The 17,795-nt window shown below is 47.4% G+C and overlaps 2 protein-coding genes across 2 annotated transcripts; one reads left to right on the top strand and one right to left on the bottom strand.

The window, feature by feature from the left end:
• Window positions 1-35: 35 nt before the first annotated feature.
• On the bottom strand, window positions 36-10,671 carry si:dkeyp-68b7.12 (rho GTPase-activating protein 30). Its single transcript, XM_056596145.1, has 15 exons — window positions 10,584-10,671; window positions 9,611-10,000; window positions 8,932-9,034; window positions 8,662-8,806; window positions 8,294-8,376; window positions 8,051-8,158; window positions 7,537-7,655; window positions 7,096-7,267; window positions 6,827-6,924; window positions 6,638-6,709; window positions 4,954-5,439; window positions 4,306-4,605; window positions 3,769-3,929; window positions 2,217-2,884; window positions 36-2,106 (listed from the first exon to the last, which is right to left on the bottom strand). Exons 2-15 carry the CDS (start codon window positions 9,696-9,698, stop codon window positions 429-431), a joined length of 4,281 nt encoding a protein of 1,426 aa, XP_056452120.1. The 5' UTR covers window positions 9,699-10,000; window positions 10,584-10,671; the 3' UTR covers window positions 36-428.
• Window positions 10,672-12,245: 1,574 nt separating this feature from the next.
• si:ch211-155e24.3 (uncharacterized protein LOC100150696 homolog) lies at window positions 12,246-16,611 on the top strand. The gene is made up of 6 exons (XM_056596362.1): window positions 12,246-12,661; window positions 12,779-12,897; window positions 13,171-13,267; window positions 13,548-13,669; window positions 13,975-14,071; window positions 15,546-16,611. The coding sequence occupies exons 1-6, from the start codon at window positions 12,448-12,450 to the stop codon at window positions 16,583-16,585; spliced, it is 1,689 nt and encodes a 562-aa protein (XP_056452337.1). The 5' UTR covers window positions 12,246-12,447; the 3' UTR covers window positions 16,586-16,611.
• The last annotated feature ends 1,184 nt before the right edge of the window (window positions 16,612-17,795 follow it).

The following is a 17,795-nucleotide window of genomic DNA, read 5'->3' as shown; positions in this document are numbered from 1 at the left end:
GGAGGCGACCGTAATGTTCATAATAAAAGTGACAGACAAATACTTGTAAGAGGATTTTATTTGAAAAAAATAATAATTATCAATTTGTCAGGGTATAAAAACATTTCTTACATTAAGTTAGCCTTATTAAAAATACTTGAGGTCAAAAATGGAATTTCTGTTAAATCAATAAAACTATTTAAATGTTTATTAAATGGGTTAGCATGTAGCAGCCGTTTTGCATCACTACATACACATGCACACGCAAACGCACGCACACACACACACACACACACACACACACACACACACACACACACACACACACACACACACACACACACACACACCTAACATTTTGACCATATTGTATAAGAATGAGTTTCTTATACAACTTGTACAGCTTTAAAAAAAAATGTTGTACAGTTGGCTCCGTGCATTACAGTGCATCATTCATATCCCCAATCCTTTTGCCTCTCCCTGTCACTGCTCTCTCTCTCCCTTTCTCGTCGCATGGTCGCTTTGGCGACCGCCTCATCAAAACACATACTGAGGGGATTGTTTTTAGCGCTGGCATCCTTCACTGTGATATCCTCCCAGTCCCTACTCCTCCTTTGCTTCTCTGCTACGGCTAGCCCCTTCCTCTGCTTTGCTTCCCCTTGTTTCTCATCCACACCCTCTTCTACTGCTTCCACCTCCCCAACATAAATGTCATCTAGTGGGGTCTCCTTTTTCCATTCTCGCTCCCTGTCTGGGATCCTGCACTCACTATTCTGCCTGTGCTGCTGCTGCTGCTGCTGCTGCTGCTGCTGCTGCTGCTGCTGCTGTGGCTGCTGCTCTTGCTGCTGCTGTTGCTGCTGCTCTTGCTGCTGCTCTTGCTGCCGGAGATTCAGTGCTGTTAGCCTGCAGTGCTGGGGTTTCGGCGGCACGACCGGCACCGACCGGACTTGGTAAACTTTAGAAGGAGATTGGTGGGAAATGACCAGCTTTCTACCGACACCTACCTCAGACCCCCCTCCTGAGTGGCCCTCTAAGCCCTCCTTTAACGCGTGATGCTTTGGCTCTGGCATGTCTCGTTGACTTGTGTTTGTTCCTTCGGCTTTTCTGTCCATGCTCACCGGTGGTTGAGAATGCTCTTGGGTGCTACCTGCATTCTTTATCTCCTTTTCAGGAGCTTCTGGTTCGCCAAAGGGCCGGATAATTTTACCGTCTCCACAAACGGACAACTTCTCTTGTTTATCTTGGTTTTTACCATCTTTTCTGTCCTGCTCATCGTTCGGTACACTTTCCTCTGTTGAATCACTTTCTATTGGCTCTAAATCTTCCCTTTTCCCTTTGTCTTTGCTGGCTTGTTCGTCAAACACTTCCCCGGACTCCTCTTTCGGTGCTTCTGGGATCCCAGCTTCGTCTTTCTGGACCATCTTTTCCTCCTTATTTTCTTTCATTCGTTCGTCCAAATCATGAACATCTTGGAGTTCCACAACCTGAATGTCTGTTCCCCCTACTGCAGACTGCTGTTCTCCCTCACTTTGTGCAATTTCTATTTCTTCTGGAGAACCAACTGGACTCTCGCTGGACTCCACCGGCTGTTGTGCCATTTGACACAGAACATCTTCACCTTTGTGGGCTAGCGTGCAGACATCAGCCTCTGGCCCTTGTTCACCTCTCTTGCACGTAGGCACTCTCCCGGGCTCTTCATCCGGAGTTCCGGCGATGATCACCTCACCTACGTCATTTGTCTTTTGCCCGACCTGATTCCACTCTCCCTGAACACTGTCCATTCCCTCGTCTTCCCAAACAGAGAGGTCTGACGGGGGTTCTGGCAGTTCTTCGCAAAACTCTGGAAACCCATCAAGGATTCCATCTGGGAAGTCAAAAGTCTCCATCTGAGAAGGAGGAGGCGACGCCACCTCAAGTGAACCACTCCAAGAGTTTTTCACACACCTGTGGGGAACGTCGCCCCGTTCGACTCTAACCTCCGCCGTTGCTTCGCTGCCTGTGGGGACCTCGGTTGGCAGTGAGCGGCCCAAAGCCTCAGCGGGCTCTGGCACGGGGGACGGGGGGTCTGATCCACCTGCAGCTCGACTGGTATGGACCAGGGGGAGGGGGAGGTCTCCTGTGTCCACTCTGGAAATGGGAGAGGATGACACAGAGAGGATTATCAGGTGAGGGTTTTATTATGGGAGGCAAAAATAAAAACATATATGTGACTGGCTAGATGTATTAGTTCAGCTTACCTTTGATTTGGCATGTTCGTTCGTGCTCCGTCTTCTTCCCGGCACCCCTCTTCACCCTCCCTATCCTCCATAGTAAGGCTCGTCACGGCGTACCCATTTTCCATATTTCCGGTCTCACGGCTACCTCCTGCGATGCCCATGGCCTCGAGCGCTGAGGCCTCGGAGCTCTGCAACGGGCGGCCAGACTCCTCGTCAACAAAGGGGTCGACACAGTGGTCCGCCGGCGTGGGCGAGGGGTCGGGACCATCTGGCGCGGTCCAGCTCAGGTTGTGGAACGCGTAACCAGAGGGGAGACTCTTGTAGAAAATGTCCCCTTCTTCATTCTCGCCGCCGTCCTGATCAAAACAACCGTCATCGTCTTCATCGTCTGCAGTGCAGTCGTCGTCTTCGTCGTCTTCGGAGGAGGACTCGGGCGGACAGAAGTAGGTGCTCATGTAGGGCAGGCTGAGGGACTTCATCTGTCTGTTGGAGAGCCTCTGCGAGGGCGCTTGGCGTTGGTGGGGCAGCGGAGTTCCGGGGTAGGGCTCGGAGTGTCGATTCGGGCGGTGGGCCGAGGGCTCCGTCTCCTTAGACGCCAGGGGGGAGCTGCAGAGAGCCAGCCCGGGAGCTTCCATGTCCTCGTACTCATCGTCCTCATAGGCGGGAGGTTCCACGGAGAACTCGTTCACCTGATGGGGAAGGGGAAGGGGAAGGGGAGGGGTTATATAGAAATACAGTAAGTATCCGCCCGATCCATCCCATCCGAATCCGGGATGGGCCGGAACGTTGCCTGGAGCCTGTCTGCACACAAACGTCTGATCTGCTCTTTCTGTGTCTTGAATTGGGTCTCATTCAGGTCATCCACCAATAATAAACCTAATGAAGACCGTACTCTGCACTCTGTGACTCTCTGAAATCTTAACTTCAGCATGTTGTTCTTTGAGTTGTCAGAGTCGATGTCAGATGGATATGGCCTTTGTAAATATCGAAGCCTTCAGATCAGATAAAATCAGCATGTAAACACCTAGCAGGTAACTGTGGACACACCACTGCTACATGTGCCTTAATACAAGGCATATCCGTATCACTTGACATGCAAAGGATCCAACAAAGCACCACACAAAACAAACATTGTGTAAAAGCCCCATGTATAATCTAGGGATGACGGTTGGCGAGGGACTGGTTTTCCAGCAGCTTGATGTTACCTGTACCTCTAAGTTACAACAGGTTAGCGGTGAAGTCCTCTTTCCCCTTTATCTACCAGAACAATGTCAGCACCGATTATTGGAATATTAGGACGCACATCCTGAGCACTGTTGCCTAACCACCTAGCCATGACATGTTAGTGTCTGTCGATGAGTAAAGTAAGTTGTTGGATTATGATATATTCATATATGTTCAGTAGTTTAAAAGCGCTACTAGACCTCCGAGTGAATGGGCCAGTGGCTTTCAGCATACTGTAGTGAATAATTACACCCACTACAATAACACCTTTAAAGGTGAAGGGCCTGGATTACGGACTAAATAATGAAAGGAGATCGCGGTCACCCATAGCGCAGAGACACACACAAACCTGGCTCGAGACGCTGCAGTCGATGTGGTCCAGGAAGTCAAAGCTCTCCTGAACGTAACCCGAGAGCTCGTGGGCCTCCCCCTCAGGTCCAGGGACGCGTTGGACACCGGGCAGCTCTGATGAGCGGTGGTCCAGGTCCTCCAACCCCTCACCCCTCATATCTGAGAGGCAAAAAATCTAAATGAAGACATTGACATCATTGTGCACACATTTGATAACACCTAAAGATGATGAAGTTGAAATGTGCGGGCACTGATCCACTGCAGATCCACTATGATGACATAAAATAAATCCTAATACATAGTAGTCAAGGTAAATTGTCTGACCTTTAGACACGCAATAGTGGAATGTATTCCTTTAATTGCCGATTGACTATAATTGTTATAGCTTATAGTTTAGATGGCAGCAATAGTACAAATATTTTGTGTGCGAAACTCTAAGTAAATGCTTATCAGGAGAATGAATGCATCTGTAGTATAAGCATCACTAGCAATGTGACAGCTTTCATACATAACAAATAGCAGCTTTCTGAATTACCCATGTATTCATCGTCAGTGTCTTCAGGAACATATTGGTGCAGGTCAGAATTCACAATTTCAGCATCTGGCTCTCCATCAGAGACCCGACCTCCATCGTTTTCCACAGGCTTGACCTGGTCATCGTCCAGGACCCCCTCGTCTTCGCTCATCTCCTCACTGTCTCCTTCCTCTTCCCCACCACTTTGCACATCTGGCTTCCAATTGTCACCGCTCTTGTCTTCTTCCAGGTGGTTCTGTCCACCTTTCTCGTCCTCCACCAATGTCTCTGTTGTGACAGCAGTTTGTTCTCCTCCTCCTCCTCCTCCGCCTCCTCCTCCCCCTTCTCCCCCTTCTCCCCCTTCTCCTCCTCCTCCGCCTCCTCCTCCCCCTTCTCCACCTTCTCCCCCTTCTCCTCCTCCTCCTCCTCCTTCTCCCCCTTCTCCTATGACTTCTCCTCCCCCTTCTCCTCCTCCTCCTCCCCCTCCTCCTCCCCCTTCTCCTCCTCCTCCTCCCCCTTCTCCTCCTCCTCCTCCTCCCCCTTCTCCTCCTCCTCCTCCTCCTCCTCCTCCTCCTCCTCCTCCTCCTCCTATGACTTCTTCCCCTCCTTCTCCTCCTACTCCACCTCCTTCTCCCCCTCTTCCTCCTAGCTCCTTCTTCTTTCTGTCACCCTTCCTCTTCTTCTCCCCCCTCCCAGAACCTCTTTCCTTCCCGTGGGCCCGGCCTCCTCCGTCCCGGTCCTTTCCGCAGTGCACCACCCGGTCGCCCCCGCCCCCCTGCAGCACCACCAGGGCCATGTTGGAGGTGATGTGGAGGGGCACGGTGACGATGTGGGGCTCGGAGATATGCATGGCCGCCCGACGGCCCACCTTGGCCGAGGATTGGCCGGGGGATCTGGAGGGGGTCCCCGGCGAGCCGCCCCCCCCCGCCCCGCCGGCCCCGAGGCCCTCGGGGTCCAGGGAGCTGTAGGTGCCCTGGGTCCCGCCGCCCCCGCTCAGCACCCCGGTGCCCCGTCGGTAGGTGACGGCGTACCCGCTGCCCCCCGTGGCACCAGCAGGGGGCGCCGCCTCGCCGCCGGCCAGGGGACTGGGGGCGGCCCCGGACCCGGACATGGCGGAGGGGTGCTGGACAGGGTGCCTGGATCCTGAACATTTTGCTGAAAGAACGAGAGAGAGAGAGAGAGAGAGAGAGGTGTTACGTCACCATCCAGTGGGGATGGGCGACTCCACAACGATTCGGTCAGAACGAACGAATCCCGAAGGTGAATGACGAGAACTGATTCCCAAAACTGATTCCCTTTTTTTTTTAACATACAACAGAAATATGGTCACGTAAGTAAAAGATGCAAACAAACAGAGCTTTGTCTCCCCTCAAGCTTATATTGATTGAGCCTCAAACGTTTTCATAGTGGTTGAGGCAGCTTGGGCTATTATTCTTCAAACCAAACACGTGTAATGCTCGAGCGGCGTCGTAGGCTAATACTAAATAAATTAGCTTTTTTCCGAGCACCGCCAACGTCTGAGAACTTCTGGTGTTTTAAAAGGCTCCATTTGCGGGCGTACCTCATATTTTAAAGCAAAGGGGTGAGGCCAGACACCTGAGATTCTCTGCCAAAGGATGTAACAGACTATATGACATAACCAACTGAATGAACTGAACGAACGACTCAAATGAACGATTCTTGATAGGGAACTTTTTGCCCATGCCAACTATCCGGTGCCCATAGGAAGTGGCCCACAATCTTGAATACTATTATTTATTTAGAGGATTCGGACAATGGTATGTCCCAAAATATAATTTGAAGGAATCATTTAAATGTGCTCTTACACAATACTGTGAGGTAATACCTTCGTCATGCAAAGAGGATGTTGCAAACTCTCTGGCCGACTAGGTAATTTGCTTATATGGCCCAAGATTATGATTCATGTCACAGCTCATATTGAAGAGTTTAAGAGAGTAGGCATAAAATGTATTCCAATTCCATTGTTAATAGTCGGATGACATGTGTGGTGAAAGCTAACATTTTCCTAAACAACCTCTTCATATGCTCTTTATTTCTTTCACACAAGAACGGATTGTTTCCACACAATGAATATACACATGTATTTGAAGGTTTATCTCCTCGCTCGACGTAAGCAACATCCAGTAAAGTTTAACCAACCAGATGGGAAGTGGACAAGCGCCACTTGATGATTAGAAAAATTATTATTTTATTGAGCCCAATAAATACAAGGTTAGAGTTTTACATTACAAATGTAGACCGTACTAACTTATTTTTTATATGCTGGTAAGATACAGATTAATTTCCTGTTTAAACATGAGACACCAGAAACAGAATTGTATTTTAACTGTACCTTCATTTGTATACGTTTGAATGCTGAGGGAGTCCATACTTCTGGCCGGCCTCAATGCACACCTGTCTTTCTCTGTTAGAAAAAACCACATGAAAAAACACATGTAGGATTAAAGAAGTTGGATTGGTTGTCCTCTTCTACCGCTGCACAGAGAAGCCTGATAGGTATCAGCACATCTCATTGAATTACCTTTTTGACTGCTCTTGCTCCGTTTCCACGGTTCGTGGAATCGTCCCCCGATGTTGAAGATGGACATCCATTTCCTGCCCTTGAGAGACCCCTTCCTCCTTATTTGGATAAGGATAACACAAGGTTGCAAAATATCCACATACACCCTAATCATTGCGAATAATTGCTAGATTAGGATGGGCTCCAAAAAAGATGCAAGCTTTGTTGCATCAGTGAAAAGATAACCCTCATCTCTTTTATACTGTAATACACATGGATCATCTACATACTTGTCAGTGCCTTCAATAATCGCATGGTAGGGTCTCATGGCAATTGGACCATCCCCAGGGCTTATGTGGCCATAGTGAGCCATATTTGCAGGAAGCTCCCGAAGGATTGGTTCCTCCGGACCAAACGCTGCAGTTGGGGAGGGCAAGGAAACCCGCCTATCCTGGGGTACACCTGGAACACAGAGTTACATTAGAAAAAAAGATTGAAACCATCCCTGGAACCTCAAGGTTTGCTTGCGAAACACATATCAGTCCACACGAAGAAATGCATCCTATTATACCAAGATACACATTGAAAGATTTTTTTTCTAACAACCTAATATATATTAGAGAACATTTTATGTGATACAAAGTCCGACACTAAACCCCTGATTTTCATGGCCCATGCTTGGAATATCGACGGAAGAATACCGTCTATTTGTCGGGGGTCCGGACACATACCTTCTCCACTGAAGAGTTGAGAGACGTGGTTGAGGATGAACTCCACCACGATGGACTGCACCCTCACCTCCATGAAGGCGGCCGTACCGTTGAACCCGGAGTTCTCAATGTCCTTGGACCTGCACGCACACACAATATACATAAAAAAAGAAAAAAAAGGTAATTTAGGTCAGATTTAGGTCCAATAAAACGTAGGTCCAATAAGGTGAGACACCTTCAGATCAGATCATTTGTGTTTTCTCAAGTCAATCCGTTATGTTAATGCGATCCAGACCCTCTAAAGAAGCCACAATTGAATTCCGTTTCCACAACGTGTGTTTTTTTTCTTCCAATATCTAAACCCGGATCAAAGCAAAGGGGTCCGGGCTTTGATACAGACCACTCCGTGACCACAGATCCCTCTGATCGTCCACCCATCTGTAAGTAGGTTTGAACCAGCCCCCCCACCCCCCAGTGACTTGTGAATACTGTGTTATTCGTCTGAATATTAAGTTAAAGCCATCGTTAAACCAACCTGAGGAGATTGGGGGCCCAGACGATGGCCAGGTTCCTGGAGTGCATGTTGGTCTCGGCGGAATGGGAAGCCATCCTCACAAGGTGGCACATGAGGAACTCCAGGGTCCTCACAGGAGGCAACGATCAAACACAAATGGAGTTTAAACACTGACATTAATAAGACACCTACTAATGTGACCCCTTTTCCAATGTGCATCCATTCTCACTCGACATGCTCTGTCTCTACTATGTAAAAAGGTACCTGTAATGAAGGGCGGGTAGCTCCTTGAGCACATCTCTTATCTTCACCAATCTCTCCTCCTCCAGCTTGAGGGCCACAGCCTCCTGTGCAGAAACGGTTTGTTTTCTAGTCACCGGGATTCATTTTCCATGTTCAACCTTGTTTCGGTCCAGCTTTTGGTGAACCGCAAACAATTTCTGTGCATACTTGTTTCTGTTACACATACATGTCTCACGTTTCCTTTAAATGTATTTTTTTTCTTTTGGTTTCATTTGTTTTCTGCACATCCTCCTCCCATGTTTGGCCCGGACTAAGGGGCACCGTATACACGTACTGTATGTGTTCTGCTTTGGCCATCAGACGAACAGACAGCTATGTTGATCACTCACGGCAAACTTGTCATAGAGGTTGTAGGTGAGCAGTGGGTTGGGCAGCTCCCGGAAGTAGGCCTTGCAGAGGGAGCTGACGCAGTGGATGTCCTGCAGGTACAAATCCTTGTGGAGGTCCGGACTGGCTTCATTGTCAAACTCACTCCTGGTGGACACAGGTACTGACATTCACATCATGCGTCCAATGCATGTCGACATGCAGTTACAGATCACCTGCCTCGGTCATATTAGGGACAAGCCACACAGGGAACATTTGCAACACCGACGCACCTGAGTTTCTGTATGTTGGAAGATACCCCGGACAGCCGGTAGATGCCGTCGACGACCCCGTGCTCCTCGAGGAACTCGCTGCAGATCTTTAACACATGAGGAACTGTGGACGGATGGGCGGCGGATGACACACAGTCAGAGTCACCTCATGATATGAAACATCTCAGGTCGAGATCAAAGGAAAAAAGCCATTCATATATATATATATTTGGCTTCTTTGCATTCAGGTTGTAGCTGTACAATATTTAATTTCCCTCTCCGAGAGGGAATAAAATGTAAAGCTTTTTTGCAATCGGGGGTGGGTTATATGGAGCAGCAGAGGAATACTATTTGTACTTTCTATTCCGTTTATCCTTATTTTGTGCATGGTTAGCTAGATCTCCTTAACGTCAAGTGACAAAGGCATCACTTCCTGCCTCCTTGGTCCAGCCTCACCAAATAAACCTCCACATCTGTGCAAAATATGCTTCTCTTGATTCAAAAATAAATGAAGAGAAGAGTGCTCAGAAGTTAGTGCTGGGCATTTGGTTCTCTGAATATCCTTACTGAAACAACAACAATATATTGGTTCTCTTTCTTCTGACAAATGTACTTATTGTGAGTCTGCTAAGTGCCCTTAACGTAAACGTAATGCAAATGAGTGGAAGGGAACAGAGCGGAAGGCCCCAAAGCTGCTTACTCTCTTGCGAGGAGGCGGCCAGATGTTCCTGCAGATCGCAGCCGAACACCTTCTCCTTATTGGCCCCCTTCCTCCGGGCTCGCCGCATGTCTGCCTGGTCCCTCCGGCCGCAGCTCTGCTCACATCCAGGCCACGGGGCTCCGTTGGTGGGTGACAGTGAGCGAGGGGGTGGCTGTGGCCCCCTAGACGCCTGGCAGAATCCAACCAGCAACGGTGGGTTTCAAAGTGAACCCGAGACCGTCTCACATCCTTCAGGGGGTTGGACTGCTTTCTTGTGGTGGTGATCTGGTGCAACCGCCAAGACGTCAAAATACGTAGACTTCTTTGCTTGAGGGCGTTTATTGAGTCGTGTCGAGACTGTAGTCCAACTGTTTTCGCGGCAGGTGCAACCTATAAATTCAGAGCCAAATAACAGTACTGGTTATCTACATGCAAAGGCAGCAAACGTCACAGCACTGAATGAATGGCTGAAAACGCAAACTCAACTTTAAAAGTTTGCTTTCATTTTAAATGTATATTGGCAGACCCCACCCAACCAAGTTCTCCTATTCTGCTGCATAACCAAGTTCCTATCCATTCAATCACGTTTCCTTTTCTCCCAGGGCGTATGCAGAAGTACATCAAAAACCCTAAAGAAACCATTAACTATGACCGGGGGTTGAGGGAGGTTACATCTCTCCATCATGCTGCCAATTGTATGCCCTACAGCCTGTCAGCCTACTGCCATTTTGGGATTTTGACTATCCCGGAAGCCTAGCATGAGCTATGATCATGTCTGCAATGTTTAGCGAGCGGAAATGGAGTCACATAAAGTGATAACTAATGAACGTCTCTGTAATCGTCTTTCCTCTGCCACACCTGACTCTACCTTCCCTTGTTTCGGCCCCTTCTCACCTATTAACCTAATGAGCGTTAGTAGAAGTTTAAAAGTAGAACAGTTGAAAGGATCATCAGAAGACAAACATTTACCTACCTTCACACTGCAACAGCATACAAATGGCTGCAGCAACACACAAAAAACAGTGACGCAAGAAACCACTATACTTCCCCTGCTGACTTCCTGAGTATCTCTGCTTGCCTTGTATGCGCTCTCTCTCTCTCTCTCTCTCTCTCTCTCTCTCTCTCTCTCTCTCTCTCTGTCTCTCTCTCTCTCTCTCTCTCTCTCTCTCTCTCTCTCTCTCTCTCTCTCTCTCTCTCTCTCTCTCTCTCTCTCTCTCTCTCTCTCTCTCTCTCCCTCTCTCTCTCTCTCTCTGTATGTAGCACATTATTACAGACCATCCTTTCTCCAAAAGAGTGTATTTTCTCAAATCGTAACCGTTTTTGGGCCTTTATTTGACCTTAAAGGAAGGAAACCGATTCATTTTAATGATTGATATTGATCCTTAAGTTGTCCTAGGTTTTGTTTTCATGTCTGATAAAATATCATGCTGTATATATTACAGTTACAGTAACACTTGAGATGGAATGATTAAGTTTCATTAAATGCACAAACAATATCTAATCCAATATCAGTGTATTTTAGCCTTTCCAATCAGCAAATGGGCAAACAGTATCGGCCATTTCCAAAAGATGATATCACACTCTATATCTAGATTATGTTTTCTAAATGATTTGATCATCAGCAATATGGACTATCCTTCATTGCTCTTAACGGCTCTTATTTTCAATGAATCAGGATAATAAACATGAGATAATGAATGAATCCATTTTGTAGTAGTGAGGGCAGATCTTTAACAGTCCATGAGCCCTATTTACCACAGTCTGGATCATTCCGGATCCTGCAGTCCTACTGGGTGGTAGTATAACTTCTGGACCAGCGCAGTCTGGTGCCGGAAACCTACAACTGCCAGGGGGGGGGGGGGGGGGGGGGGCGTGCAGGAGTTATTACGTCTTGTTTCCTGCTTCGCTCCTACTGATGAAATCTCATCACGGTTTTCAGAAGATGATTCTAATGAGTGTATTTTTCCACACTGGCCCGTTTACCGTTGGGTTGAATTCCTCACAGAACCTAATTTACAGAATTCTGCTGCAGCCTGAATTGTGTTTAAAATGACGTTCCTTCAGATTCCCACCTTCAGCAGCCTGATAAGTCAAAACTAATATGTAGCATGAGACTTTTGATTTTAAAGTTGATCAACTGAGATTGTTCTTTCTAGATTCTACTTGACCTCAAAAAACGCTTCCTCTTTTGAAAAAACACATAACATTTTCAAAAACACAACACAATCTCGAGGTTCCAAATGTAATGTTGAGCTTGAAGTCAGTACCCTCAACCTGGCAAGTTGCAACCTGCATACGCGTCAAGGCTTGGGAGGAGGGGGCGGCTAGAGACGATCATGTGATTTTGGACTGCAGTACCTATTTTTAAACGCTCGGGGTCAATGTTACATACAGCACCTTTAATCTCAAATCAGATTTGTGGGACTACAATCTAGAGAGCTGCTTACAATGAGTTCTGCTGGTGCAGCTACTAAAATTACTGAAACCAACTGAAAACCAACGGAAAAGTATTGTTACCGCCGACGCGATTGATTGATCGGTTGATCCGTCAATGTCGAAATGAGGAGCATTTGCCTTGCGGATATATTAGCAACGTACGGTATCGATGCAACGTCATCACAAGGGGTCGGACAGGCGTAGCCTCAGCCTGTAGTTTTTTGACTCTTGTGTATATCTGGACGCCTACCGCTCCGTACCATTGTACCGCTTCGGACGCAGTTCAGTCTCCCCTCACCAATATACATTTTGTGCATTATTACTCCATAACAATTCATCCTGCTTCGGACGTTTTATCACCGCATACAAGTGTCGTTATTGTGAGAAAAACACGTAACAAGATGGAGAATTGCAGCTTTCAGACTGAGCTGGTGTCCATCATGGAGATTTTAGCCAAGGCAGCAGTCGCTGAAATAAACAGACGTGTGGACGACAGTTGTGCAGTGTTACGCCTGGAGATTTCTCAGAGCCAGAGTGACATATATGTCCTTAAAAAGAAGTGTGACGTTATGGAGGCAGAGCTCAAAAGGTCGAGGATTCGAGCAAAGAAAAAAGGTATCGTTACAGGCATTCAAAGGCTGTGTACAATCGCCTTGTTGTGTTTGTTTGTTTGTGTGTGTGTGTGTTTGCTCTCGAAAGGTAAACACTTTCTTCGTGTGTTATTCCCTTCAGGTTTTAGCCCTTCCGTTCACGCAATATGTTCTCCAATGGCCAAAGACGTCTTAAATAAAGAGGCAGATACGGTGTCATGGGGCAGAGAGTCCACAATTGAGCAAATCCAAGCCCTGCAGGTAATCAATATCGATGAGTGTCATCTCTTGGGGGCGGGGTTAACAGTAATGAGGTAATAAAGCATTCATAAGCATTAATCCACTTGAAATGAGCAATAATGACAATAATGCCTCACCATACGTTTAGTTACAGGATTTGTAAAGCTACAATGGTTTAATTCAGTTTGTTTCATCATTACTTTCATTGACGCTTTTAGTTGTGTTCTCCCACATCCTGTTAACCAGCGTTTGCTATATAATGTCGGTGTCTCAATATTTAGTTTTGTTTTGCAGCGTGGAGATCTTGGGTCTGCGAACGAGATGGACGTCCTTCCAATCAAAGAAGAGGGAACAGAAGAGGATACGTGGAACCACGGAAACCAGGGGCAAAGTGCGTCAACAGGAGTTAAATTGAATGGATGGACACTTGGCTTTTGATTGCTTTGACCTACACACAATGTTATAGTGGAGAGATAGTATAGGTAAACCCTACCCATGGTTATATATCCTTCAACAGCTCATTCTCAACTCGCTTGAAGCCTATTTCATGAATCTTATTCGTCATGCCCACGATGGCTTCGTCAACGATTACACGCTATTGTGAAAAAAACAGTTTCTGTGTTTTTGCTCTCGAAAGGTAAATACTTGGTTTGTTTTGTTGTTTTCTTCAGGCTTTGACACTTCTTCTGTTACCGAGATATGTTCTCCATTGGTTAAGGACATTTCCCACAAAGAGGTGGATCTGGTATCTTGGGGCCGAGAGTCGACACTTGAGCAGATGCAAGCTCTGCAGGTACAAATCATTCACATGATTATTGATGCATCTCGCTCTCATCTTTCTCGTTTCATTAACTAAGCATTAATTATAAACACATATCAATGTATTAATCCCTCATGTAATCATGCGGGTTTAAGACCATTACACCTAGCCGTACCTATAACGTATCATAACAATGTAATATATGAATACGTGAAAGGCAGTCGGTGTGTGTTGTGTTGTACTTTTGTTAACTTTCTGTCATTCATCAACCCGTTTCCATGTATTCCCCTGCGGGCTAAATGTTGATCGTTTTCCTCAATGTTGTATTTTATTTGTAGCGTGGAGATCTGGAGTCTGGGAACGAGATGGACGTCCTCCCCATCAAAGAAGAGGGCACAGAGGAAGACAGGTGGAACAGCGGCCATCAGGGGCAAAGTGAGTCAAAGGAGTTTGTTTTGTCCCTTCCCTTTTAGTAGGGATGCACCGAAACGAAAATTCTTGGCCGAAACCGAAACCGAATATACTGAAACAGTTGGCCGAAGGCCGAAACCGAATAGCGAATGTGGCTTTTAATGTTTTTCATTCATTTTGCTTTAATTTTTCACCATTGCATAAATCAAACAATTAAATGTCCTTTATAAACTTTTTTGTCTTGTTTTTCTATAAAAAAATCGATTACAAATTTGATAATTTGTAAATGAATAAAAAAATTAAAATATTTATTTAATACTGAACGTTTTCTAACATTCGGGCAGACATTATAGCAAGAATTTAAGAACAATGTACCTTTAAATTAATGAGTAAAACTTTTTTTTTTTTTTTTAATAAATAAAATTTTCGGTGTATTATGTTCGGCCTTTTTACTCCTTCGGCCGAAACGGAACATTATGTTTTGGGCCATTTTCGGCCGAACATGTTCGGTGGCCGAATATTCGGTGCATCCCTACCTTTTATACAGTCCTTCCACTTGTTGATGATGAGAAATTCTGAGTAGAGCCCGACCGATATAGAATTTTTAAGGCCGATACCGATACGAATATTTTGTGATTTAAAAATCCGATATGCCGATATATCGGCCGATATATATATATAAAAAAAAAATCCAGAAACACGCAACAAAAAAAAAACCATTTCCCTAACATTGGTTATTTGTAGTTAAATCCTTTTCACTCTCAGCTAACACGTAACAATAGCAAAACTGGACATGTTAGTCATGAATTAAGTCATGCTTATCATCGTTAGAGAATTGATGGGGATGTTTTTTTAATTGTTATTCAAGCAATGTATGTCTCGTGGCAGTTGCCAACTTACCATGAACACACTTTCACACATGAACAACACCGATGATCTCCGTCGATCTCCGTCATTCACTCTGCCTAAATCAGCGGGTTTGGGGCGTTAGAACTTTTTTTTAATTAAAAATTTTACATTCATTTATCGGGCATTATAAATGCCGATACCGAATAGTTTGAAAAATTCCCTCATATCGGCCGATAATATCGGCCGATATGAGGGAATTGCTACACAGCAAATGTCATAACCATCCGGTTTTACTCTGGCAAATCAATCTGTCTGGTCACTTTTCCCTTTTGACCGGAGCCTGTGCAAACTTCTTAAAGGTGCCATATTATGCTATTATTATCCTCTTCTGACATCACAAGTGGGCGTGTCCACCTAGATGTGTGCTGGATAGATCAGTCTACCAGCACACCCAGTGGACTGAAGCAAGCGTTCCTCATCTATCTAGCACACATCTAGGTGGACACGCCCACTAGTGATGTCAGAAGAGGAAGATTTTCAAAAAAGGCTTTTAGCGGCTAATCGCCCTCACACCTGGTGGGGTAACAGGTCACCTTTAACCCCAACCCGGCCCACTGTGTAAGAGCGTTTCCCTCTCCCTCCTGTCCAGGCAGCAGGCCTCTCACCCCCGACGTCTTCCCCGAGCACTACCCCTCCGAGAGCCCGCCCCTGCTGAGCGACCCCACGGCACCGGAACCCTTCCCTCGCCAAACGGCGCCGCAGCTGCTGCACGACCGGACCCACCCGGCCATGAAGCGGGAGGAGCCCGACAGGGCGGCGGCGGCGGCGGCGGCGGCGGCGTGCGCCCTCGACTCAGGAGGCGCCTTCCTCCCGGAGGACGAGGAGGAGGCGGAGCCACAGCAGTGGGCGCCCGCCGACCGCAGCTCCGACGACGGCAGCTCGGGCGACCCGGGGTTCCTGTTCGGTGCCGCGCGCCCCGAGTACGAGCAGAGTCCCTCGCTGTTCAAGCACGGGCTGCCGGCCATCCGCTACGTCGGCGTGGACCTGGGGTCGCCGGGGCACTCGGCGGGGAAGCTGCACCTGGCGAGCAGGCTGACGGCCGCGCGGGCCCGCCGGCGAGCCAGGAACCTGAACTACAAGCGGCTGCAGCAGCAGCAAGCGCACGCGCACGTGCACGGCGAGGCTCACCACAGCGGGTCCAGCCATCCGCCGGCACAGCAGCAGCAGCATCAACAACAACAACAACAACACCAACAACAACAATTACAATTACAGCAGCAGCAGCAATACATGGCGGCCGCCGGGGACATGAGCGACGCCAGCCAGGGCCCGTCGGCCGCAGGGAACCCGCTGGGCTTCTGCGGCGGCTCCCGGGGCAACGTGGCCCTGGCCAAGGCCCGCATGAGGGCCATGTCCTGGAGGAGCGGCAGCGTCGGGGACAAGCGCTTCTGCTGCACGTACTGCGACAAGAGCTTCGTGCGCTTCTGCCAGCTGGAGGAGCACCTGCGGCGGCACACCGGGGAGAAGCCCTTCAGCTGCCTGCAGTGCGGCCGCAGCTTCACCAAGCAGTGCAACCTCATCCGCCACGCCGTGGTGCACAGCGGGGAGAAGCCGCACCAGTGCGCCGCGTGCGGGAAGTGCTTCACGCAGCGCTCCAGCCTCAAGTCCCACCAGAAGACGGCCCACTGAGCCCGCACGGCCCGGGGGCGGGCCGGGGGCCGGCCGGGGGCGGGCCGGGGGCCGGCTCAGTGGACGGAGAAAGGACTCGAAGCTTCGAGGTGTCATCGAGGAAAAATGCTAAAGTTGTAATGTTTTTCAGAATTTGTAAGTTGGGTTGTTTAAGTGACAGTGTTCGATTTACTGTATACATTTATAACAGATTTATGTGCAATTATGTTGGTATATCTGTAGTACATGCCGAAAGCTACAAAGAGCCATGATCCGATACAATCAATATCCCTCTGTACCTGTATTTAGAAACCTTATTTTAGGCCGGATTAAAATCGTGTGCTTACTTTACTTGTAGTTACTCCGGGGGGGGGGGGAGTAATGAAGAACTGTCATAGCTGAGCCGCTGGTTGTTATTGAGTGAATGGTGGCAAACGCAGCAAGTTGGGGAGGGAACGTTAAGACCAAAGCGGTGGCGAATGCAAAGTTGTTTTGTAAATCTTGTAAATGTTTTACAGAAAACTCGGTCAAGAAAGATGAGAAGAATTCATAGAATTCAAAGGCAAACCCATGCATCTAGTTTGCTTAGAAGCGATATCAGTCATTAAAGATATCCACTTAAGTCGCCACCACAACTACTACAACTGCTTGTTGGGTTTGAGTTCATTGAGTTGTTGCACTTAATGTTGGGCCACTGTTTTCAGTTTTTTGACTTCATTGAATGATGATGTATGTGAGCCCTTTGCACTGATAAAAATACTGACCATTCATGTGGCTGTTTGAGCATGGAAAACATGAAATGAATGTATGTTGGTTAAATTAACATACCGTACACAGGTTATGATTCTGGATGATTTTTTAGGTAGTGGCCATCCCCAAAATGCACCAGAATACAGGAAATCATATCTACCAAATTCAAAATTGTGTAGCTTCTCTCAGCTCACGTTTAGTTGAAGTGTGCAGTCATGTGGCCCTCCGATGTTTGTGATGAAAAATGTGGCCCTCTTTATCATGAAAGTTGCCCATCCCTGAAATAGGCTAATAATAAGAGATTTTCTTAAGAATAACAGTGTGGCTGTAATATTGTAGTTTGCAAACTACGTTTGGTTTTCACCGGGCACCTGTTCCAGAAAACCTGAAAGGAAAATGTTCTGTTCCAGATAGCATGACGACTCATGCTGAGAACCTGCTGCATCAGGCAGGTTCTGTTTGCATCAAACCTGCTCACACC

The sequence above is a fragment of the Gadus chalcogrammus genome, chromosome 8 (genome assembly GCF_026213295.1).
Source record: "Gadus chalcogrammus isolate NIFS_2021 chromosome 8, NIFS_Gcha_1.0, whole genome shotgun sequence".
In the NCBI taxonomy this organism is placed as follows: domain Eukaryota; kingdom Metazoa; phylum Chordata; class Actinopteri; order Gadiformes; family Gadidae; genus Gadus; species Gadus chalcogrammus.
The sequence above is the reverse complement of the archived record's forward strand: the minus strand, read 5'-3'. Positions and strand labels throughout refer to the sequence as shown.